This window comes from Arvicanthis niloticus, chromosome 1 (assembly GCF_011762505.2).
Source record: "Arvicanthis niloticus isolate mArvNil1 chromosome 1, mArvNil1.pat.X, whole genome shotgun sequence".
NCBI classification, from domain to species: domain Eukaryota; kingdom Metazoa; phylum Chordata; class Mammalia; order Rodentia; family Muridae; genus Arvicanthis; species Arvicanthis niloticus.
Window position 1 is genome coordinate 154978507 of NC_047658.1, and position 27015 is coordinate 155005521.

At 39.5% G+C, this 27015-nt stretch overlaps 1 protein-coding gene across 1 annotated transcript in view; it reads left to right on the forward strand.

Moving 5' to 3' along the window:
- The window catches only part of Sorcs3 (sortilin related VPS10 domain containing receptor 3), a 588549-nt gene that overhangs the window by 388008 nt on the left and 173526 nt on the right, over nt 1-27015 (forward strand). The window contains exon 5 of the mRNA XM_076924035.1: nt 495-568. Coding sequence (XP_076780150.1) covers nt 495-568 — 74 coding nt within the window. The remainder of the gene's footprint in view (nt 1-494; nt 569-27015) is intronic.

Sequence of the window (27015 nt, forward strand, 5' to 3'; positions counted from 1 at the left end):
AATTTCTGATGGCACTAGAGTGCTCCATTTCACAGTACCTATATTATGTAAATCATAAACAAATAAGTCAAAGAGTATAACACGTTGCATATAACATTAGCTTAGTAGCAACTGGTGAACATTTTTACACACATGACCCTTTACCCTAAGAGTACAGAATATGACTGTTACATGTTACCACATTCTTCAGGGTGAGACCTGAGTGTGAGAATGGATCAATTGTTTTAAAGCAAAAGTTTATGAATTGCCTTTGATGACTTAGCTATGAAGAATCAATGATAACCACCAAAGAAAATTTATACTCAGATAGAAATTGTTAGCCAATTAATGAGTAGATCAAGAAGACACGATATAATTCTGGCATTTTTATGAGCAAATTTGGAAACTAATCGGCTGGTACTGTGGTCCTGGCATTAGATAGTGGGGGACACCTGCACTGTTCTTCACACTTGGCCCTCATCTTACTCAACATCCCTCACTTCACTGTCTTTCAGCTTTATAGCTCCATGGACTTCGGCAGACGATGGCAACTCATGCATGAGCGCATCACGCCCAACAGGTTTTACTGGTAAGCACCTTTTGTGTCCTCCTCACCTCTAGGATAAAGAAAAAAACCCATGAGGTAACAGAGTGTTCTGAACCATTCTGGGCACCTGCAGCTCTGGGAGACAGGTGTCTATGAGTAGCTCTTTGCTACTCATAGAGAAGGTCATGGAGCAGCAGCATTGACTTGTTAGAAGTACAGAATCTGAGGCCCCGGCATGAGTTATGGAATTGGAACATGATTCCTTGGCAGTTCTTGCGTACATCAACTTTGCAAAGCACTGAACTAGTGAAGGCTTGTCACCAGGTGCTCTTAGATATATTACCAAGCTCTCCTCATTTTTTGGAATTGTACATATATTTTATGGACCTGTGCCACACAGCACTGCTTCCCAAAGAGATCCTGTAAAAATCAATTTATACCAAGGCTTTCTCTTTTCATAGGAATTTCTATGGTCAAGAAACTTTAGGTCACAACTGTTCAAGTTTATGTTTCCAGACTTGTGATCTGTGTTATGATAGGGAAGACTCTACAGAAGCATGCCAAATGAAGCTCCTATAGAATCTTTTCTTATGTCACCTCTGATAAATACCTCAGAACTCTCTCTACAGGGCATATATTGTAAACTATTGCTGTTGGTGAATTCCTGTTTTGAACAGGAAATTAGCCTTTCTGTCTAATCAGAAAGTGTTTTTATTAAGTAGTGTTCCTTTAATCATCCATACTATTTTACCATATTAAAGCAAATTCAGTGCCCATTAGTCTTATACAGTTCCCTATAATCATGAGATCCTTCGATCTTGCTTACTTCAGCAGAAATAATAGATAAAGAAATAGGAATGAGAAAGCCTAGAGCTACATATATAATACATTAAATCATATACTTAATTAAAAGTGAAAACAAAATTAAAGCCCTTGAAAGTAATATCTATTCACAACTTATTTCAAACATCTTCCAGCTTCCCTTAAGGAGTCATGTGCTTGTTATTTGCACCCTACGCAACATCTCGATAAGCTGGAGATGGTAGGGATGATGCTGACAACTTCCGTGGACATGTGCACAGTCACACTAACTAAAGCTGCAAACAAACAGTTCCCCATTGTATCATAAAACTATGATCAGAATTAAAAACAGTAGTTGTTCATGTGTACAAAGGCAATCCACCAAGTCCCACTGTGCACAGTTCAGTGGTGATAGAAGAGAGAAATGTATTACACTTGACTCCACACCTGGCCTATCTTTACTGTTTTTGCCTTTTCCAGACCAAGAGTTATTTCATCCGTAACTCTTAATATAACTATTATTTGGTCTGTCTTTGGAACTATTAATCTTTTGCAGTAGACTAAGGCAGAAAAAGGAAATATTTTTCCCCACTGATACTCTAGCATTATAGTATACCTTTGCTCAGTGGAAATGGACCAATTTCTCAGTCTGTCACCATTTAAGAAAAGAGGAATAAATCCCTCCACTCTTTTAGGAATAAACTTGAGATGGTAAGGTGGTTGTCCAAGGAGGGGAAAAGCAGAGGAGATGGCATGATCCATGCCATCGTTACTGAAGGGAGATGTGGACAGAAGGACATGCAGTGTATATATTCATTTATAAATGGATATTAGCCAGAAACTACAGGATACCCATGCTACACTTCACAGACCCAAGGAAGCTAATTAAGGCGGAAGGCACAAAAGAGGATGCTTGAATCTCACTTAGAAGAAGGAATAAAATAGTCATAAGAAGTAGATGGAAGGAGGGTGGTAGGTAGGAGAGGGGATGGGAAGGGAAATGGGAAGGGAATGGGGGTTCTGGATCTGGTGTGGGGAGGGACAGGAGGGATGGCCAGATGGCCATGAGAATGAATGGAAATCTTCAACTGATTAGACAGGGAGCATCTACAGGGAGAGACAGAGACCTGGGATAGGGGAGGAGCCCAAGAATGAATGGGGGTAACCTTAGCTGTGATTCACATCATTGCTGATATGGAACCTGAAGAGGCCACCTCCTGTAGCCAGGCAGGATAGGGACACTGACTCACCCACAAAACTTTTCCCCCAAAATTTATCCTGTCTACAAGAAATTCAGGGATGGGGGATGAAGAAGAACATTTTCCTATCTTTTGCAAAGAACCAAAGTGGAATGTTCCAGCTGTTTCCCCTCTGCTCCCTTCTTCTGTGGAACAGACAGAATAAATCTCTAGGTCCTGATAATTGTGTTTCATCTCTCTTCCACTCTGTGCTTCTTTCATATATGCCCCCATGGGGAAATATAAAAGTTAGTGCCCGTGCCAGTCAGCCAAGCGATAGCTGAGCATTTTGGTTTTGCAATTATCACTTCTCTTCTTCTGAGGTGTAATTGCTGTGATTATTCTTTTAGGTGTCATAGGAGTCACAGAGGAAGAGCTCATAGTTTTCTGTCTGTTTTTTTTTTCCTCACCAAAGATAGAATCCAAGGTTATCTACGGCTTTTTTTGCCACTTCTGTTGAAGGCACATGGTTGATGTATGTAATAGGCATATCTTGTACCCCTTTGAGAAAATTCAAAGTATGTATTTCTCTGGATAAAAAGGCAAAGTTTGGTCTTCATGTGCTTTATTAAACCTGTATTTTCCACATACATGCAGTAGGAAGAGGGTTTGTCTTGCAGTTGCACAGGGTCACTGAAAGGACAATATTTGAATATGAGGGGACTTGATGAGGTTTCAGATCTCTACCTCAGATATTTAATTTGTGCACTATAACTCTGTAACTTAAAGTCACTAGCAAGTACTAGCAAGTACTAGCAAGTGCTAAAAAAAATAGTGCTACTGTGTTTATTAACCATTTTTAGAGGATAACTCATAAACGAATCATTGTCTTGCTGGTGCATAAACTTGAATCCTATGTATGATGGGGCTGTGTGCTCATGGGCATTTGATAAGAGTTCAATGGATCTATTTACAGCCTAGAATAATACAGTAAGCCCAATGTCACTTTTACCACTCTTCATTAACATTCTTATGAAGTAATAAAAATAAAACCAAACAAGGAGATGTTCTAAAGCTACTTCCTCAGGAGGGAGGTTTTGGGGTGTGGTGTTGAGAATGCTAGGGCACACTGGTGAGAGGAGACATGGTATAAACAGACACTGAAGTAAAAGTCAAGAGGACTTTTAATTTTTAGTTTTTAGATATGGTATGTAAAAAATGTCTTCTAAATATTGCTACTTATGACTTGGGCACTTGTAAATATCTAAGGGGTAGATTTTTATGAACTTGGCTTTACTCATGCCTCTTTCAGCCACTGAAAGCAGAAGCTTAGAGAGAATCCTTTGAACAGAGAATGCATTTTGTTTTCCAGAGGTGATTTCTACCCAGTGTGCTACAGACGTGGGTATTGGAATGTTCAAGAATATGCTTTGTGACTTTCCTCATTAGCTGAGCCCTCAGTGCTGTTGGGATAGTGCAGGTCATGAGACATAACATTTATTAGTATCCATAATAAATGCCTCCATAAGTTAAAACAGGTTATCTAACCATATCAAAAGAGCTAACCTAGAGATCTTTGATGCAGGATGATGTAGCCATCAGTCGTGCTTCAGAAAGGGGACAACTGACTCAAAAGCTCTGTATTTATGGGTTATCTTTTTATTCATCTGATACCTGGCCATTCTGTAATCTCTGGGCGTGCACAGTGCTCCCTCCCTCTTCATCTCTCCAGGTGCTTCAGAAATGGGAATTTACAAGACCACATGAAGAGAAGTATCTGAACGTTCTCTCTCCACTCTTCTTAGTCACTACATGTTACAGAAGAGTTACAGTCAGGTGGAAAGTTTGCCTGCTGGGTTTTCATTTTCTATTGTTTAATTCCACTGAGCCATGAGTGATTCTCATGGAAGATGCTGAACAAGTAGGCTCCTTCTGCAGTGGAATGATAGTTTTTATTTGTTGTTTTGTTTTCTACTCATTCAATGTTAGCGCTTGTAGCACACAGCTTCATCTCTATAGCCCTGCACTTTTTCTGGGTGTTCACAATCTATGGGTATCTTCTTAAATGGGAAGTTGGAAGAATAAGAAATCAAAACAGTCCCCTCCTGCTATGTGCACACAGGAGTCCTAGTGAAGTATTCTTTAGGGGAGGGACAATGATATGAAAAAAAAAAAAACAGATTTTTTTTAGTATTTTAAAGCTTGCCCTTCAAATATTATTCAAACCACACATTTTTATTGTTGTTGTTATTTGTTTTTTGTTTTACTTTTACATTCCACTTATGCTGTATAACAATATGAGCTCATTTACAGCTGATTTACTTCCTGCTCATGGCAGGCAGCCTTCAGCATCCTCTATGCATTCATTTCTGCCTTCTGGTATTTTGTCATTCCTCCCCTTAAGTGAAGGCTTCATTTGGTGACTTTCTAGGGAACAGAACATGGCAGAGGTGATGAGACTTCTCTCTGGAGATTAGAGTATAAGAGGACAACGATTTTCATGGCTGTATCATCATGTGAAGTCACGATGCTATTCTGTACTCTGAGGAAGGCTGTATGCCAACTGAAGGATGTTCCCCTGTTAGTAAGGAACCAGGCTGCCAGCGGAACAGTTTAATGCTAGCTTGAAGATAAATGCTTATTTAAGACATGCAAATGAGCTTGAACGTTGATTCCCTCACTAACCAAGCTTTTATATGAGACAGAAATCCTGGCTAGTACTTTGAGAGAAGAAGTTCATTGGAAGCTCTTTGTGCACAGTTCCCCAGTCCTGAGCCACAGAAACAGGTAGCTTAATATTTATTGGTTTTAGCTTCTACCTTTGGTGATTTGCTGTACACAAATAGCCAGCCAGTTACTGTTTGAGTGTGCATTTTAGGCTATAACTGTAGGCTTCTGCTCACGTATACTGTCATGCAGCCATACATTGCTTTTATCTGGCCCGATATCCTCTTTGATATCAAACTTGATTTTTCTCTGCCAAGTCTTTAGCTCTGATTTTACCACACAGAAGTATCTCTATGTGTGGGTGTTCTGATAGTCTGATTCTCTGACTCTGGTGTTGAAATTTAGTTGAAAAACTCTAGCACTCTGTCCTCAGTGTGAATGACTCACTTGCCATAGTAAGACTGTCTTCTATCTTATATTTGTATTTGACAGCATAATTGAAATATTCTCAAAGTATTTTTGATTGTGTGTATTTATATGTGAGTGTGTAAATGCACACATGTATATGTGTACACACACACACACACACACACACACACACATGCACATCCCATTTAGAGAAGTACTAATTTCAGTTAAGGCACAAGAATCTCATTTGTCCATGTTACAGACACCCAACTCAGTTATATGTCAATTGTGATATGAAAAATGTAGGAGAACCAACAAGTGAAACTAGGCAATAAATGCCTTAAGGGAGTGTTGCTGGAAAGAATACTGACACCTACCATCTAAACTTGAGCTCTATTGATCTCACTGTTCTAGAATAGTTCTCAACCTGTGGGTCCCGACGCCTTTGGGAGGTAATGTGTCAGATATCCTGCATATCAGATATTTACATTAAGCTTTATAACAGTTGCAAACATGCAGAATTGAAGTAACAAGTGGATGATTTTATGGCTGGGAGTCGCCAGGACAAGAACCGTATTAAAGAGTCACAGCATCAGGAAGGTTGAGAAGCAATGTCCTAGAATGTAGCCTACATCTTGCTTCAAAACTAGTCTCTTTCTATTCAGCTGAGAACTCATTTTGAGTGTAGATTGTGATTCCTGAAGAACCAACTGCCAAGTCATCCTTAAGCCATTAATGCATTATCCTTGACAGAGACAGAGTTAAGGAATGGGCAGGATGCCTTGAGATTGTTTCCTGGAAGAAATCAAGATCTTTTCAAACAAAGTTAACATTATAGGCTGAATTTTTGATGCTGTCTCCAAATGTGCCTCCACAATTTTGCAAACATAGTCATTTGCAGTCGCAAGTAATGGGATTTAGGCATCGACCTGATATAAGGGATCAGATTTAGAGGCCCGTTGGAGAGCAGAGTATGCCACAAATAATATTTAATTCAGCTCTCCCTTACATATTTAAAATGGTACAGCAATTTAAAAATACATTATATTCAAAATAATACATGCAAGGTCAGGAAGGGAGATATGAGAGTTCATCTTGCAAGCAGGAACTAGTTTTTACTTTATTGATGAAGGCCACCCATGCTGTGTGGCTACTGGAATCTTGACTATACAAGAACTAAGCAAAATGCAGTGCTCAAAAGATATATATTGTAGTCAGCTCGTATCCCGAGGAATAGAACAGAAACAGCCCCACAAAGAGTAGCGCCTTCGATGACTGTAGTTTTCCTGGACTCATATAGCTACTGTAGTGCCTGCAGGCTACACGGAGAAGCTGAAAATGTCAATGGCAATGAACTGTTCATCAGTTCCATGAGTAGGAAACAGGTCCAGAAGGAGATAGAGATGAGAAACATATGAAGCTGGGCATCTCAAGCTCACTGTAAAGGACCAAGGTACTTGAACTGTTTACACTGCAGGCTCTGTACCAGGCTGTAGGTTCGAGAAACTACTTCCTTTTCTCACTAAGGACATAAGAGTGTTTAATTCCACTTGGTCTAGAGCCATGTGTTAAGTCAGTCAACTCTAACAACATACATAGAACATGTTATAGACTATGATTCTTAAACAGCACATGGGTATTTCCCTTTCACAGTTCTATAGGCTGAAGTCTACAGAATTCTAACATGGCTACCTTTGGCAGGCACACTCTTCTAGCTCATAGAGAGGAGCCTTCTCCACGTTTCTTCAGGTAGTGGGGAGAGTGTGTAAGCTGATAGCTCTTCTTCTAAATGACTTTATTGCATCTGGTGGGGCCCACCCTCCAGATGTAATCAGCTCCAAGCCCCACCTGCAAATACTATCACATTGGGAGTAGGGCTTCGGCATGGGCATGTGTACTTACGTAACACAATTCAGTCCATAATGGAGTGGACAGCATGGAGGAGCTTGGAAAAGAATAAAAAAATTCTACAAAATGATCTATCCAGAAAATTCTGACAGCAAGAATGAAGAGCAAACACTAGAACTAGAGAAGTTAGTTTTTAAAAGACACAAATGAATCACCTTAAAAATTTTTATTTTTTCTCTTGTTGTAGACATAATAAAGCTTTTGTACAGATTCCAAGAACAGTAGGGAAGTTTTAAAAAGACAACCTTTAGTTACACTGTTTCCCAAATAAAACAAAAAAAAAATCATATATGTGTTCCAATCCTTCCCTGTAGAGTATAATATAAACTATATTTAAGTTCTATGAGAGTTGTCCTATTGCTTTTTATAGTATTTTTATCTTGTTAGAGTTGAATATATTTCTTTACACCTTCCATTCTTTCACAACATGATTTAAAACTTTTATTGTGTTTAATTGGGGGCTAAATAACAATTTTTATAATTATTAGTCATTATATTGATCTTGTTTCTGCAGTTTTACTCTTAAGAAATCATTATGTTTTGAAAACCTCAAAGTAATTATCTTAGCATTTATTATTATTTTTCATAATGGATTATATATATATATTTTTTTCTTTAGGAAGTGTGGGCCAGTGTTTACTCTAACAAAGGCGTTATTACATGGCTTCTTATGAAAATAAAATTAAAAAATAATGCAATTTAATAGAAAAATATAGATTTTCTTTGTTTTAATTTGCATTTCTTATCAGACTAGTAAGTTTGGATTATTTTCATGTATTTATTATCTCTTATATTTTTCCTCTGTGCCCATCAGCCCTAGGTCTTTCTTTATCATGGGTGCTTTAATGTGTGATTTCTCCTTTTCTTTCACTATTGTCCCAAATTTACCCTTCAGCTATTAATCATTTTATAATTTTTAAATTATTTTTTAATTGAAAGAATCATGTTCTAAAATGTTTTCATTTCTCCCATCACAATGTCTCCTTTTACTTGACTTTTAGATTGTGCTTTGACCTGTTACTATAGGCATATTAATTGGTGTTATTTTTAAATTTGTAGTATATGATGGACAACACATGACATAAACAGGCTGAGCCATCATCTGCATTATGCTTAGGAAAGCTTCTACTAACAATGAAGTATTTTATCCTATGACCATATAACAATTTAATAATCTAATAAATGGTCATTTGATATATATTTTATTGAATTATAGCATTTTAACTTTGTTAGGTAAAATCAAGTATAAGGAACGTCTTTCCAATTAATTATGTACCAATACATTATGGTGTTTGCCTCTGGTAGTTTTTTGTAGAGGAAACTGTTGGTCCTGGATTCTATAAGAAAACATCCTGAACAAACCATGGGAAGCAAGCCAGTAAGCAGCACCATTCCATAGCCTCTGCATCAGCAGAGGTGGTATGCCCTCCCAGCTGCCACGGCTCAGGCTGGCCAGAAGCACCGGCCCTGGCACCCATGAGATGCCAGCATGGGAGATGGCTCTGCCAATCTACCACACTGTCTCCACAACACTTGGCTGAACCCCAGAAAATACCTGTGATCCACACAGTATCCAGTAGAAATGAAACTCTAAAGCTTAATTAGTATCCAAAGACTTTATATGTTTGAAATGCTCAATTAACAATTTGCCAACACAATTAGAGGTGTTTCCCAATATCTAACCTTAGGACATAAATTGTTACCCAGGACCGTCCTGGACCCATGCATTCTCCATGGCTCCTACATCTCTCCTCTTCCTTCTTGATCCTCCTCTTCCTTCTCTTCTTCCTCTCCTCCCAACTCCTCACTCCACCTACCTCTCATACAGCCCAATCTTGGAGCTTTATATGAATGTAGTGGGAAGGTATCCTGCTAAAAGATTCTGTGTTTATAAAAAAGCTACATACAATTTTTCCTGTAAACCCAATATAATTTTACATAATGTTATTGCTATGCATTTGCACTCCTAATTTTGATATTTTTGCATGAACTGTCTTTGGCTTGATGAAAATGACCTGGATGGGTAATCTATTGAGATTACACTGAGGATGAAAGACTCTGGTTAGCCTCATATGGCTAGCAAGGGCAGCTTATGGGAGATACAAGTAAGAATTCTGAAACAATGTGTCAGGTTGTCCAGTTATAATATTAGTATAATTGGAACAAAGGTGCCTGTTTGTTCCAACATGTGTTTCACAGCGTGTTTGGAGAGTTTTGAACAGGAAGGGTTCCCCATAGACTTACGGCTTTGAACAACTGCTCTCCAGCTGGTGGTGCTGTTTTGAGGGGTTGCTGAATTTTGAGGACTATAGTCTAGCTAGTAGAAGTGAGTCTTGGGGAGTAGGCATTGGGGAAAAGATAATAACCTTTTCTGGTTCTTACCTGAGCATCCTAATTTCTGATCGTTTTATGCTTCAAGATCCCAACTCCATCCACCAGAGATGCAGCTGACTGATGCTATTGCCATACCTTCCCTGTCTTCCCATACTGATAACCCCGGAAAGTGTGAGCCAAAATAAGTGACTGCTCCCCAAGCTTACTCCTTTGGGATAATTTGTTACTGAGACCAGAAAAATGACTACCACAGAGAAGTTTGTAGACCGACTGGCAAAGGGCATTCTACCTTTTGTGCTTAGAACATTTTGAGATGGATAATTGTCTTAGGCATTAAATATGCTTAGCCAGATCCCATGTCATGAGCTTCTGAGTTTAAGGTGACAACCTTATCATCTTTGAAGACACTGTCAAATATTCTTCAAGAGAAAAGTTATTTTATTCTTTCCTGGGTCTTATCTGGAGAATCAGTTTATTGGGGAGAGGGGGAACAGAATTATTGCTGAGGAACACCGAGACATAAAGTTGAGGAAGTATACCAAATACAGATTTTGATATGCATCAAATGCTAGAAAATGCTGTGGACTTGTTTACCTGGTTAATGGAGAATATTCATCTCTTGGGCAGAGGAATGGCATGCTATTCATGTTTTATGAAGATTTATTAGTAATTGGTTCTTTCTGGAGATACTCAGGTGTGCTTTCTGTGTGCATCTCTGTCAATGAAAGATGCTGATTTTTTTCTCATGATAAATGTCAATCTTCTAAGGCATTCTGATCCCAAGTTCCATTCTCCATCAAAGTGTTAGAAAACTGTAAACTTTGCAAGTATGCATTTCAGGCTGGTCAGATGGTTTCATGGATAAGACAGTTGTAGTTATAAAACATGAGGATGCTATTTCTAATCTGTAGAACCCATATAAAGCTGGATACATCCTTGTGATCACAGAATTCTTATAGCAAGATGGGAAATGGGAATCCTGAAATCACCCTGTCTTTGTCTCTGTCTCTATTGCTGTCTCTGTCTCCGACTCTCACACCCATAATTAACAGAAATAAATGATAAATTAAAAAGTATATACCTCATGCACATTTACTTTAAAAAGATATAGTTTTTTCCATATTGGTACAGTAGCATTAAAGAATTTTATTAAAGGCAATCATTTTAACACAGCACTTTAATTAGTTTGTCTTTGTACACCTGAAAACAAATTCTCTGGAAATTACAGTTAGAGCACATCGTTATTATGCCTTTCTTTAAAAAGTTGCACTAAAACCTAAACAGTTTTACGCATGCATACTATTCATGCAGATGATTTGCGTGGTGGCAGAATAGTCCATTGAACTGATACATACCCATTTCTATGGAAGGGCTATATGGAATCTGGAGTGGGAAGGACCTTGGGAGACTATCTGCTTTAATGATTTTCCTATCAGTGCTCTTGGAAGCTCTCTCCAGGGTCTGATAAATGGTTCCTGAGACAATGTGCAGCTCAGAGAAGCCTGTGTGGGGTGTTCAATGAATAGCTCCTGAGCCACTATTTTTCTCCAGCCAGAACTAACCAGATTCTTAATTTGTTCTATATACCACACTTCAGCATAAGATTTTCTTTAAAAACAGAAGAGCATTCATTAAAGATGAAGTGGGGAATTCTGGGAAGGGTTGGGGCAGAGGGGTGAGTAATATCAAATTACAATGCAAAAAAATTCATAAAGAACTAATAAAATAGAGGTGTATGAAAAGAAGCAGATGAAAAGTGTGTGAAATATGGGGGGTTGTCATTCTGTGGATACTACCTAAAGGGTAGGATGTTCTCCACGGTCTCTCCTCAATGCTCTTTACCATGCTGAAATGTCTAGCTCCACTTTAATGGTATAAGTGCTTGCCAGCCTCAATTCACTTTGAGGGTGATATAAGGACAGCCCCCGGGACCCATGGCTCTATCATTGGGACACTGTGGTCTGGGAAGTCCATCTGTTTAAAGTCACCTGGACAGGCTTTGGAAAATTGAGCACTAATCAGCAGAAGTTGACCAGGGAGCATGAGAGTCAGTGGACGTGGGTGCCATGGTCCTTAACACTGTGGATGCTCTGCAACTCTAGTTTGTCTTACTCACAATGGACTCCTGAATTAGGAGGTTCCCTCAGGTAGTTAGACATTGTCTTCTATCAGCAGACTGCTTCTCAAGTGCAATGCTTTTCTTCCTCTATATGTATTTGTAAATCTAGTAGCTCAAAAGAATGCCCTCTTGTTCACCTTTGTTATGAAATCCATGATGTCGCTCCCCAACTCAGAAAATACTCTTTACCTTTGGGCATCTCATCTTCATGTGATCTTTAGTTAAAAAAAAAAAAAACACGAATGATAGATCAAGACCTTTCCTTGCCTTTCCCATTTACCTGATGATGAGTCCTGTCATAACCAGGCATTCTCCAACCTTTAACTTCACAGTATTGTCGAGAGCTGTCAGGGCAGCACTGTTACAGTAGAGGCAGAGAGAAGGGAGAGTGAGTGATCCCCTGGGGAATCCTTGCCCTGCTCACTCAGCAGTTTGGATAGATGCACTGAGATGGAAACATTGAAAAGGTCAGACCTGTAACCAGTGTGATCTATAAAAAGGCACCAATATATGCTGTAATTGTTAAAGGGGAGACATAAGACACTGGTTTTCTTTTTCAAGTGGGATGGCTATGTGTACTTCCCCAAGTAGTTCTAGGAATGAGAGATCCTACTTCATACATCTCTTAATATCACTGTCTTCATTTGTTAAGTGTCATTTAAGGAGGCAACAGTGAAAACAGTTGTCTCTCAGAATCTATGGATCCAATGATCTTGTATCTAAAATATCATAATGCATACCTATGACATTTTATTAATATTTTCTATACTAAATAATATTAGTACAAGTATTAGTAGATAATAGTGCCAGTATTATTGGAATACTAAATAATTTCTATATTACATCTAGTATCTGTGATAATGATAATAATCTATAAAACTATATTGTTTTAGAGAATAATATTATCAGAATTAATAATGATAAAAGAACTAATACATAATCAATACAGATTCAGTTTTCCCCTGCACATGGTTAGTTTGAGGTTGATTACGTCTCTGAATGCAGAACTGGTAGAAATGAATGGTTAACTGTTGAGAAACAGATTGGAGTTCATGCCTCTCTATTGTCTGCCCCTAGAAGAAATTGAGCACATACATTTTATGAATGGGAAGAAACATTTTCTTCTTTCCTTTTGGACTCTTTTATTTTGGTTTCAACATATGGTTGTATTTATTAGAACAAATCTAGAGCTGAGAGGAACTCAAATTAAGAAGAGAAAATCCATGTTCCCTGTGGATAGCAAAAAGGACACTTGAGGAAGGGTCAAAGCTTCTTTGTTTTCTCATTGTACTTACCCCACAGGGTTACTCAATGTTTTCTTGAGCTTTCTGCTGCCCCATTTGTAAGCTTCCTAGGCCTATGTGGAAGCTCTCAGACTCAGTCTCTCCTCTCATCCTCAGAGTCTCATCCTTTGCAGCCTAGTTGTTGGTCTTTTACCAGATACCAAATGGTGTTGGTAGAAATGTCTTCCATTCTTTCAATAGTCAACCACAATCTTGTTTATCAGGTGGTGTTCAAGGAAGAACCTGCAGAAAGTTGACCTGTACTACCTGTGGAAATGCAGATTATTGAGCCCTACCTAGAAACTCCAAATTCTCTAGGATTAGACCTGAGCTTTAAGAAATAAGGTCCCATTCCTTAGCAGGTTTAATTTGGACAGCCAGAGAAATTGACTAGAAGGTTATTTTGAAAACCAGGGATACAAGTTGGTAGGTTATCAGCTGTTCCTGCTTGCTAAGTACAGACTGGATTCTCACAGCTACAATCCCTTTCCTTTCTAGAAGCTCCTGAAATCTATAGTAAAAGACATTTTCCCCCAAAGTCAATAAAGACATTGTCACCTCCAGGCAATTTAAGAAATTACATATGCTCCTGCCAAATGAGGTAACATATGTAAGTGTGCTCTGAAAGTTTCAGAGGGTTATTAAATTGTTCTGTATCAATAAAATGTAAGACATCATTAAAGAAAGTCTGTAGTTGCTTTGAACCTTCATGGCATGAATAAGGTTATTGATTTCATCTTGATATGTTTAGATGTAGTTACTAGGGATTCCGTTTCAGACACAGTTTTGGGCTCCTACTCTGAAAAGTGTGTGCATAAAAGAAATTTAAAAGACTGAAGGTCTTGTAGATGGAATGATGCTCCAGTCTCCTACTCAGTTTGAAATTATCCAGCCCATTGCCACATAACTTTATGATGTCTTCCCCTGTGTACAGTAGTCACTTCCTTTATCCCTTATCTTAGGATCTAGCCATGTGACTTTCATTGGATAAATTCAGGAAAGTGAGAGTTGAGCATGTCTATTTTGTCTAGGAGTTTGTAGCCGTAGCTGCCACACCCCAAGCTCCAGAGTAAACCCATGGAGCATAATTAAGCTTTTGCCACTCTGAAGATCAAGCTCTTCTATACCCAGGAAATGAAGAAGGGCATCCACTCATGTTCAGCCAACAGAAGCAAACCCCTCAGCTGGCTCTTTGATTAAACAGACAGCAAAATGACCAAGGGTTGCTTTAAACTATTGCACAACTGAGTGTGGTTTACTATATATCCAAAACTGTAAAGACAGCAGGACAGAAGAGCTGAGACAATTAGACAAATCTTGAGGGGAAAGGATGATCAGGTCTGGGAACAAGGTACATCCTAAGAAAATGGCATCAGGGAAGGTTGTATCAAGGTCATGCCCAGGCAGAGTAGGCATTTGAGAAACTTGAAAAGTTTTCGTTTCTGGGGAAGAGTCTCTGTATGCTTGAGTGTGATTGATGTGATGGGTAGTGGTAGGCATTTCAAGAGAAGAAAGAAGCATAGCCTCAGAAAGAGTGCATGAGGTGTATTTAGGAAGCTGTTAGCATATCAGTCTGTCTGGAAATTCAGGGTGATTTCCCATGGAAGAGAAAGCAGAGAAGACTGGAAAAGATTAAATTAATGACTGTGGAGTTTTCAATGTAAGACTGAAGATGTTTTCATTAAGACATGGACCACTGTGGGGTTTTCTGCTTAGGCATGGACCATGCTCAGGACTGACCTTTTGTGGAAATTCATATTTACTGCAGGAGCAAAGGTAAATCTCAGAAGGAGCTGGGGCCAGCAGGGGCCAGTTCAGAGGCCTATAGCCTGGGGTGATGGATTCTAAAAAGAGGAACAGGCACTCTGAGAAATTCTAGAAAATGCACTCTGTCTGCAATTAAAAATGTCAAAGCACACCATCTTACAGAAAAAAAAAATAAGTTCAATTCCTCTTCTGATCCCAGAATGTTGATATTAGAATGGGTAAAATTTAGACACGAGTTCTACTGGGAATTAAGTCAACAAGGCAAGGTGACCACAGATTTAGAGACTTTACAGATAAATTTTTAAACAAAGATTCCAATTCAGCAAACTGTTTACATGGTTCTTGGAAAGTGTGCTCTGGACTAAGGTGTAATTTTCTCCAGTGTAAGAAGGGACTGAATAAAGTCACTGAAAAAAAAATCCCTGAGTGGATTTTTATCTGTGTGTTTTGGGGGATGGAATGAGTAACTGTAGTGCTGTTTTTTTTGGCAAATAGACTTTGGAGTAGAAAATAGTATGTACAGGGGATTTACTGGGGCGTCATGGGAATGACTGTATATTTGAGGGGCAAGGGGGAAGCACTGGATAAAAGAAAACATAGAGCTGTTTTTAAGTTATAATAGTCGACCTCTTGGAAGCTTGATCCTGAAGTGTCCTCCAGAGAGGACCTTGAACTAAGGGCTCAGGTCTTTTTATTTCCACAAAGACCCGCAATACACTGTGGGTAGCGTTCAGGGGAGGAGTGTGAATTTACCAGTCAGTGCCATCCACTGCAGAAATGGTCCATAGCCTGATCATCCACCCTCATATCAACTATGATCAGTAGACGCCTGGAATACAGGGTGATGTGCGCATTGTTGTACTTTCCAATGACTTATATTGTATTAGACAATGTGCTAATTTCATTAGAGACATTACTGTCATCATCTTCTGCACACCCAAGCGTGCAGAATGATGTAGTGGTCCAGTGAATGGGGTTGGTCACTGACTGTTCAGGTTTGCATTATTGTTATGCTGCAGGGTGAGCTTGGGCTCCCCCTCTCCATGGCCCCTCTTCTTCATTTATAAAATGGAGATAGCAATAATAATTTATTTCACAGGGGTAGTGCATTATGCAAACTAGAAAAGAGCAGGTCTTGCTTGTGAAGTAGGAAATAGTGGGCTGGTCTTTTTTATTTAAAAAAAAAATGCTGTTGTCAAATTTAATCACTAGTGTTTGCGGGTGGTTGGCCAGACAACTGTCTAATACTCTCCATGAGAGATCAGAATCAGAAAGCAAAGTAATGGTCGGGAAGATAATGGTCAGGAAGGGGCAGAGGCTGTCAAGTTCAAATGATGTATATGCCCTCCCCAATAAGGGCTAATGTTGTCATTAGAAAGAATAAAACCATAGCCAGTCAAAACTCTATTCTTTTGGTACTGAAATGATCATTGTAGGCACCCAATGAAGCCCTGTGTTTTGATTTCACTCCCTTCCATGTCATGCATTTGTTCTTTCTTTCAGCCCTACCACTGTGCCAGGCCCCCATGAGGCACTTTTTGATGGAAGTGACAATCTTTTAGGCTCAGAGACCTACCTCAGTTCTATAAAGGAGCCTGTCACCCGAGGACATGATTTTGAACTGGGAAGTGAGTGAAACCAGAGAGAAAGAACAGCCAGGGAGGTAGCCATGGAGGAACGTGCTGTTGTATGCCATTAATCACTAATTGCTAAATGATTTTATTATATGGCAGCCATAAAATATCACTTGAGGTTTTACAGCCAGTTCTAGCTTTAAGAAAACAATTCCTTATGTCAAAATGACTATTAAATTAAGTGATTCCATATTAAACATCCCGTGGACTGTGTTGATTGATGAGACTGTGGAAGGAATAAGACCATTTTCTTCCAGCTGCTTCCAGGAAATCAACGGCCATTCCTCTAAAAGACATCGACCTTGGCTACCTAAGAAGTATGCTCTTTTCTAAGGGACACGTGGGAGTTTAGAGTTAAGAGTCTTGAGGAAATAGGTCCAGAACCCTCATTTCACAGACAAAGAAACAGCCCCAGAGGTACAAAGTGATTCAGTCAGAATCACTATGTCTATAATGTTGCTGTTACTAGTATTTCATATTCTCTATCATTTCCAGCCATCTTTTCTGTCCTCGTTTCATAAAAGATAAATTAAACCTTGATAAACAGTTTTGTTCACAGCTATGAATATCGATACCTCTGAGATAAGGTGTGGTGTTTTTCAACTTTACCCAGTTGCATCCGCTGTCCAGATTTTGCTTCCTCATAGAGGTAGACCCTGTAAATTGACCAATATGTCTTGACCTCCCAATGTTCTTTCACCAGCATTTACACCCTGAGACTGGAGCACCATGGAGACAGCAAGGATGCACCAGCCATAATCATTTCTATCAGAAAACTTATAGCCAGTCTAGGAGACCTGATCTTCAGGTGTCCAATGCCCCGTTGTATACCTGTGTGATACAGATAATCAGAGCAAATGATAATGAGAAGCCTCATCTCTCAGCATCTTATATATGGTCTGGTATGGCGAGACCTGACAGGAGGATATACTCATAGCAGTAACAGAGACTGAAGGCTTGGAGTCAGAAATGAGCATCATCATCATTTGGAGGAGATGAGGAGTGAGAGTTTTTCCACTGCGTGCTGAGGAAGCCTGAGCAAGCAAGAGGCTGATTGCGAGGGGCTTAAAATCAAGGCTGAACCTCCTGCAGCTCATGTTGTCTTCATGGTTAGGACTGCTGATCCTTCATTTACTGGTCAGTGTACTTATCTCTAACTAGATTATGAGCTTTCTCTGGGCATAAATACTGCCAGATTATCTCTGTGTACATTCCCTTACACAGTTTCAATAAATATAACAAGAGTAGAAAGAAGAAAGGAAGGAGGAAAGGACTCTTTTTTTCCTACTGTATTGACAAAGGGCTGCATACAAGGAACCTGGAAAAGTAGCAAGGCTTGATTTGCTGAGATGCCCTGTAGAAAATTCCAAAAGTTGTCCAGTGGTCCATGGGTCCAATCTCACATAGTCTATAGCCTTTCTGTTGCTCTCTTCGGGACCAGAGCTCTAGGCATGTAGCCAAGTTTCCAAGGTGCCTGAAGGTAGCCCCAGACTGTTACTTCTCCCCTCATTAGGTCTTGCAAAGAATATACTGTCAGTCTACTAGAAGCCAGAGACTGTATTAGACACTGGGACACAATGGTAGACAAAGAAAGAAGGCATGGTCTTTACCAGCTTTTAACACTTACAGTGCAGCAGAGGAAGAAAAAAAATATTCAAATCAGTGCCATTGTGAGGCAAGTAACACTGTAATTACCAACTGTAGTTGGAGCAAGTTAATATCACTAGTGTTTGCCGTGTTGCATGTAAAGTCAGGAGATCAGTACACTGGAATGTTGGCCTTCCTGAGCGATGTCAACAGGGAGCCTAATCCAGCACAGAGAGGTTCTCATGGGCTATTCATTTCTCAATAGTTGTGAGGGTGAGGTGATGCAATAGTTGGAACTGGCATGGTACATCTGACTTCTAACCCAACTTTCCTACTATAAAACTAATTCAGTTCATGCCTTCTTCCTGTGCACATAGCTGCGTTACCTGGAGAGTGGGAAATATGTACAGGCACTGGCTTCATTCACAATGTCATCAGCAAACCAGGGAACTGGCACTGGGCAACACACTGCCACTGGTCTCTGAAAAGAACATAGATCAGCATATCCATTGTGCTTAGAAACTTGCACACCAGCTTGAAAGACTGTTGTATTTCATTGCATCCGTTAAAAGTGGGGAGATCAGAAAATTAATTCATCACATGAGGTTTGAAATCCAGATTTAGGAACTGGGAGGTGTAATTGGGCTGGCTAGCATTCTTGCCTGGCATGTGTGTGGCCTTGAGCTGAGAACCCAGCACTGAAGAGTCTAAAAGAGAGAGCAAAATAAACAAAAAACGGGAGCTGTATGAAATGATTTCTGAGAGCCTTTCAGTGCTATGTGCTCTTAGCTTGACTGGGAGAATGAACATTCTTCTGAAATGCAAGCTGTGCAATACTCAGTGTGTGTTCCACAGCTTAGACTGGAGTGTTTACCGAGGAGAAGGTATTTTTTTTTAGAAAGAACTTTAGATGGTTGTTAGCCTTGAACTAGAAAGTAGCAGTTATCAAAATAATAAAAGAATTATAACTACTAATTCTAAAAGAACTAAACACTGCCCCTTTTTGCTGTGCTAATTACAAGGACAAAGTGAAAAGATCAGGCTTGGCTCAGACAGAGCATCCTTAGTTAAAAAAAAGAAAAAGGAAGGGAAGAAAGAAAGAAAGAACGAACGAACGAACGAAAGAAAGAAAGAAAGAAAGAAAGAAAGAAAACACAGAGGAAGAAAAATCCAATAACTTCAAATGATCAAATACATATGATTTGATGTTTGTTCTTTCTTAATCCATTTCACTCCCATCAAATTGCTCAAAAGCTACTTTGATTTATAAACGGAATTTAGGAAGTTAGGAAACTGAAAAATAAACAATTTAAACTTTGAAAGATAGCTCCCGGGAAGCAGAGTAAAGGTACTTAAAGGATTTCCATTTCCTAAGACCCTAGAAACGCAGTGGATTGGAGTGCTCTGTTTAACTGCTGTTATGGATGGCCCCCTGGGTAAACTTTATGCTTTATAAAAAGCCAATACCCAGAAAGGGTTTTGTAAAAATAATATTCATTCACAGACTCATCCAGTGGAACAATCTGCGGCTGACATTTTGTGAGCATGTTGCATGAAGGACAATGTCGTCTTAACAGTAACAAGTGCCATCCCCGTGCCAGCCCCACTGATACTTCTGCCCTTGAATGCCTATTTGTTGATTCTGTTTTTATCATTCTCGGTAGGAAGGTTTGCTTTAGGTATTCTTGCTAGAACCTAATTGAACATATAGCAATGAATGAATGGAGAGCAATCACACCGGGGTTGGGGTGAGGTTGGAGGTATGTCAGCTAGTACTTATTGCCTGCCGTGCCTGCACTGGACACTCGATGCATGCTGTGGCATTTAGGAGGAAAGATCTGTAATAACCCATCACCTGCTCACATCCACTCCCTCTTGATTAGCCAAGTAACCTTTGCTTCAGCTCTCTAACATGAACCCCTAGTTTGCTGCCCCTCTTTTATTAGTCTTTGTGATGACTTTACTTCTTTCCTCTAACCCCAGTTCTTTCCTACCTCTTCCTTCCAGCAGCACTGGAATCTCCCATATCTCAAAGTAAATGATCTATAATGTGTACATAAACATGGCTTTGCTTTCTTCTTCATCTGCTTGGCTCACTCTCTGTACCTTCTCTGTCTTTTTCTGTTGTGCTGGAATAATGTCTTTATGCTTTTGTGAGCTTAAATTTCAATTGATTCTGCCTCTTTTTATGTTTTAGGAGTCACTTCATTCTCTCTTATCCTGTATATCTGTCTTTCAATCTCTCATCTATCTATCTGTCTATCTATCTATCTATCTATCTATCTATCTATCTATCTATCTATCTATCATCTATCTGTCATCTATTTATCTATCTATCATCTATCTATCTGTCATCTATCTATCTATCTATCTATCTATCTATCTATCTATCTATCTATAATCTATCTGACTATCATCTATCTATCTATCTATCTATCTATCTATCATCTATCTACTTATATATCTATCATCTATTTATCATCTCTCTGTCTATCTATCTGTCTCCTATCTATCTACTATCTATCTATCTATCTATCTATCTATCTATCTATCTATCTATCTATTTATCTATCTATCTATCTATCTTTGTGCCTGCCTATCATCTGTATGTCTGTTTCTACATAAAATCTCATCTCAGTTTCAAAACATCAAGGTGTTCATGATAGACACAATTTCATCTGCCAATTCAAATTTTAAGAAACAAAACTGTTTTATAAGCATCATTCCTAGTAGTTTCCATATCTTCATTGCCAAATTTTGTAAAGTTACTGAGGAAGTATATGGTGCTATTCTTTGAACCACCATTGAGCTCACAGCGGTCTGGCTGTTGTTATGACTTATACCCGTGACTGTAATTATGTCTGTTGCCCAGATTTTATGATCATTTATTACTCATCCTACCTGATTTTAGCAGTTGTTAACACTGTTTCTACCTCTTTCCAAAGTCTGTTTGCTGAAACCTTCACTGGTGTATGGTTTCCAGTGTGACTCTTTATCATGTCTTCTTTGTTTGCAAAAGGACACTTTCCCAGTAAGCCACACCCACCCTCACCAATTAGAGTTTCTGTATAGATTTCTGAGCCCTGCTTCAACTTTCCAGAATTACATGGGCGTGTGTGCATGCATGCGTGCGTGTGTGCACACACACATACACTCACAAGCACACACATACACAGTCTCACAAGTCACAGACCTACTCTCTTTCACACACACTCACACAACACACACACTCACAAGAACACTCATATGCACATTCATATACATATTCATACACACACTCAGTCACAAACACACTCTCTTTTTCTCACGCATACACATATAGATACACACTCACAGGCACACACACACACACACACACACACACAAAGAGCTATACAGTAGGTGGCTCTCATGTGATGTCTCTTAGATACCTCCAAACTTGTGTCATCTTTAACAGGATACATCATCATTCCCAAACTGTATAAAAAACAGCATCATCTTCTTTCCTTTATTTGGTCAAATAAAAATCCTAGCAACATCTCAGATTGTCTTTTTGTCATGTTAGCATAAATCTCCTTCTCTGATTAAGAAATGCCAAATCATGTGGACAGCACTCATGTCCTTAATGAATCTCAGTCTCCCTGTATCCTTGATTCCTATGCTGAATTTACCATTCATGCAAAAGCCTTTCTCCAGACCCACCATCGCCATTCTTAGTGCAATTCCTTAAGTCCCCTTCTACTCTCAGGTTCTCTACCACCCAAAGGAATTCTTTATGTTCCCTTATTCATTTCTAAGACTCAGTTTAAAAGAGGTCAGTCTTTGTTTAAAAATTTCCACTGCTCACAGGACTACCAAAAATTTCAAACAGATAGAATAACGACACACCAGTGAGTCATGATTACTTCTGAAGTGCGTCATGAAAAATGTGTTCCAATAGTTATGAACTTATGTTGATGAGCTATCACCTTTAAAATGCTTTTTGTAATGTTGAGGCAATTCAACGTTGTCAAAAATTATGTTATTCTTTCACACCTGCATTTCTAAATGAACAGAAATCAATGGAATGACCATGAGTGTGTCTCTAACCGCTTCTGCCTATTTTTGACCACAAAGAGATATGTTTTAAGAGAACTGGAAGCGACCAGGTGGATGTTAGCAATTGCAAAGCAGTTTCATTAAAGATTCTTTGAGATTTTGATAATTCTGTCACCTGTATTTTTGTGTGGGGTATGTGTACAAGTACATGTGTATATGTGTGTGTATGTGCATGTTGTGTGTGTGCATCTGTGTGTCTTGTGTGTTGTATGTGTGGTATATGAACTTGCTAGTGAGAATGTGTACACTCACATGTGCAGGTGTGTATGCACACAGGAACGTAGTCATATGGAATCCAAAGAAAATCTTGAATATCTTCCCCTGTTCCTATCCAACCTTTGTTTTTTAACACAATTTTTCATACTAAAGTGGATGTTCATCACTTTGACTAGGCTTGATGGCCAATTAACTTCAAGAATTTGTCTTTCTCTGCCTCCCCTCAGTTCTTGTGTTACAGAAGCTCACTATTACCACCTAGCTTTTGACTATTAAACAAACAAACAAACAAACAAACAAACAAACAAAAACCCCATGGGCTCTGGGGATTTGAATTCACCTTTGTATACATCAGCCAACATCCATCTCTCCAGCCCAGGGTCACCTTATGTGTGAATAGTGTCTAGCATGGACTTTTTTTTTTAGAGTAACAACTGAAAATACTAGCCCCCAAATAGATGTTCAACCCCTTGATGGGCATCCTTCTTGTGCCATATTCCCAAGGCAGCATTCCAAACTCACAGTTATGTACTCAGCCTCTTGTCCCCACTGATACCCTATAATGTGCCACATTTCTTGAGACTGTCCATCACTAGGACCTTAGTCGGGCTTATCTTTGACAAGGCAGGGTAGGAAGGCATTATGCAATTCTGGATAAACCCAGAAAATCAGTTTACTATCTTTTAAGTTACGCCTTTTAAAAAGAAGCTCTTCTTTCAAATTCTCAGAAATCACTCATTTCAGAGTGGCTAAGAGTAAGTTGAAGGAGATATCCTCCCCTCCAAACACCTACTAAATCTCTAATTTTGTGAGCAGATTTTCTGAGCTACCTTGCTTAATGTTGATAACAATGATATCTTCCTCAAAGGGCAGCTGTGAGAATTCTATCATAAAATTAACCATGCCTGGGGGGTCTCTCTGTAGCCTTTTCAGCAAGCTGAGATAAGTCTTCAGCTCCTTCAGGCTTTATATAACCCTACCATGTTCAGCTGGGGTTGACTTTACTTTGTAGCTTATACAAATGTGAAGCAAATTAATTCTCTGGTGAGTTACATGTTGTTCCAAGGGAGTTCTTTGTGAGACATTCCAGCAGAGAGGCTTTGGAATGCTGTCCCTCCTATAATTAATACATAGTTTTATGTTGTACTCATCAGCAGATGCATTGATTATCATGTATTCAGACTTGACAGAAGTCAGCCATGGTCCCTCTGTGTCCTCATGTGCTCCTGGGCAAGCTGGCTTCTTCCTTTCTGCACCTTTCTGAGCCCACATATCCAGAGCCTCCTTCATTCTAGCCAGATCTTTAGTTTAGTGGCACAAATTCATTGACATTACTCTGATTTTTTTTGAAGCTTAGAAGGGCTCCACTGTTTGGTTGGGTTGCACTTCCAAATGGGGTCATTGAACCGTCACATCATCAAATATGTTGCCTTTACTCTTTGAGGATAACAGAGGATGTAGAATCAGGCTCCTCTCCAGGCCCTGCATCTCTGTTCCTGAGGCTTGTTCAGTGCCATTTTAAATCCCCTGACATAGTCAGGATTAGGAGGATGACTGTGCATCACTGTTGTCAACACTGTTGCCCGTCATGCCTTTAGGAAACCTATATTTTTGTCAAGGAAGCTACAGTTGAGTTTGATTAAACAACCAATTCAAGTTTCCCCAGTAAGTGGCAGATCCAGGATCCCACCTAAGCTGGCATTCATTCATTCATGACTCTGTACTACCACTCTGTCTCAGATGATGTCTCCTCTGAGGTGTACTTCAAATTCAGTTTCTAGGAAATTTACCTCATCAAGCACACATATCAAGTCAGAACTATGTGTCATCTCTAAACTTAGGTCCTTTGACTGAGAGCTTCTTCCCAGCCTAGGAACAAGGAGCACATTTACACTTTGAATGGAACTAATGTCTCCTCTGAGAACTCTGCTCAGGAGGAGACACCTTGTATTTTCCCCACAAACCACAGGATCCTCTCTTGATAGTCAAATAGGATGATCTCAGCAAAGCTGACAAGATGTTTCCATGTTTGTTAAACAAGAACCATTTGTTTAGTTCAGGAGCATCTGTTGAATAAACAAGATATCTGATGTGCCATTTGCTCATTGGAAATTAACAAACCCTTTAAAATGGCAATTTGTCAAGAGTTATATGAGGCAGAATTCATTCTCAGCAAGTGAACAAATTGAAAACTTCCTTCCCAGGCTTTCCAGAATCCCCCAGAGCCAGCTGTGCAGAAAAAGTTCAGCTTAATTCTTTCATCATTAAAGAAGATATGCACACAATGATGGCGAGGAAAAGCAAGTGTCCTGTTATGGAAATTGAGGCATCCTGGGGGACGCATCGTCCAGAGCAATTGATGTGAGCTCTTCTCCTTCTGGGCTGTGTTTCCATTTGGAGAATGGAAGTCTCCTGTGTGTGAGGCAGATTTCCCTCTTCCATGCTGTTAAGAAGTCATTTGGTATTCTTCCTGTGGTGTGCCGTGAAGCAGGCATAGAGGAGGGTGTTGATCTTAAACCGTGAGTAAAAGGGACTGGTAAAAGGAAAAATCCTATCATCTTTCTTAAGGGATGCAGAAGTCAGATACTGGCAAAAAATTAATCTCAGCACAGGCCCTCTTTCCCTTGCCACACAAAAATTTCATAGTGTTTGTTCAGCTTTTCTTAGTCCTTGGCCCTGAATCTACAAATTCCCATAATATTTAATCAGGATACAGAAGCATAATGAGCAGTGAATGGTGGCTGTCCCAGACGAAAAGCTTTGTGTTTATTTTCATCTATAGGTGAGGAAACCAGAGCTTAGATCTAAGAAAGAAGTAGAAATGTGATCAAACCCACATAGATGGGGAGCCTGTTGATTTGATCATGGGATGGATTTTCTTTGGACAATCTTTGAAGATATAAGAGCCCTGGGTCCCTTGGTGTGAAGACTGAAGGGGCAGGACTCTGAACTCAAGTCCTACCCTAGGCAGAATTGTGATTTAGGTTGATTCCTGGCAAGTGCTTGCAGGCTTGAGGTTTATATGCTATTCTTGCTGGGTTGCAATTCAAATTCTTTATTTAGAGGGCTTTGGGATGGGAGGGGCGATTGAGCAGGATAAGGAGTGCTCAGGCTTTGTATAAGTGGGTCCCCGTGGACTCCAGTTAGAAGCTAAGGAATTAGCTGACTCTGGGCCCTCTGCATCTTGCTGCCTCATCTCCTCCCATTAGCTCTCTTAGCAATTGATCTTGTAAACTCTCTGAATCAGAGAAATTAAAGATGAAAAAGAGCCTATTACGTGATCTTGCCCCAGCCCAGGAATAGGCTTAATGACTCCCACGGGAGGTTTCTGGAGCATCTGGTTCACTTTAATTTTAATTTTCCCAGAGGGTCTGACCTCTCGCTCTTCCCTTAGACAGCCAGTCCCAAGCCAATGGCGGCAGGTGCGAGTGTCATTTCATGGGAGGCTGGTGCTGTGTGCCCAGGCTGGGCATGTTCATCTTTACTCCAATTTCCCAGGCCCTAGAGGTTTTCCAACTTGCCTCTAAAGTAGGCTGGGGTTTGGGTGGAAACCTTATATAAAGGGTAGGTTAATGAGCTCTATCTATGAATATGAGCTTTTGATTTGACCTTTTGTTCCCTTAGCAAGTTGATATGATTGAAATATATATATATATATATATATATATATATATATATATACATATACATATATGTGTGTGTGTGTATGTGCATATCTGTATCTATATCTATATCTAATCTATAACTATCTCTATCTGTAACTCTATCTCTATCTCTATCTCTATCTCTATCTCTATCTCTATCTCTATCTCTATATATCAGTGTCTATGCTTATAAAATGTGATGAAGATTCAGGTGTGGTAGTGTGTGCTCCTATGCTACCTAGCACTCCAAGAAGCAAAGGCAGGTGGATCTCTGTGAGTTTGAGGCTAGCCTGGTCTACACAGTGAATTTTGGACTAGCCAGGGATACACAGAGAGACCTCCATCTCAATGAAACAAAACAAAATGTAAACAAAAAAAAATGAAATGAAGGCTACATGAACTGAAAATCTCTGGGGGGGATATCAGAACTACATGGCCACAATATGGTTGGTACTTCTTAGCCTATTATCCATGTTCATTTTGTTACCTAGTTTAATTTATGTAACCACTGGTATTGTTCTCTCTTCAGAAGTGAGTATCTCTTCAATCTCTGAGAGGTCAGGGTACAAGAAGTTTATGTAACTAGCTGTTGTTGGTATGGCTGGGGTTTTAATCCAGGTCTCTCTGAGTATAGTAGCCACATTTATTTCACTACTGTCTTCCAGTACTCCCTATCCATTTGTATTCAACATATGGTAGAAGTGAAGAAGAAGGAGGGAATCAGGGCTGGCTTCAAAATCAGGGCCAACCTTCTAAACTGAGAAGCTAAGACTTACAGTATAAGCTTTCTGCAGATTTCATATCTGAGCAACGACTGCCTCCAGGCCTTGGCAAATACTTTATCCATTTCTTCTCTGCTTAGAGAA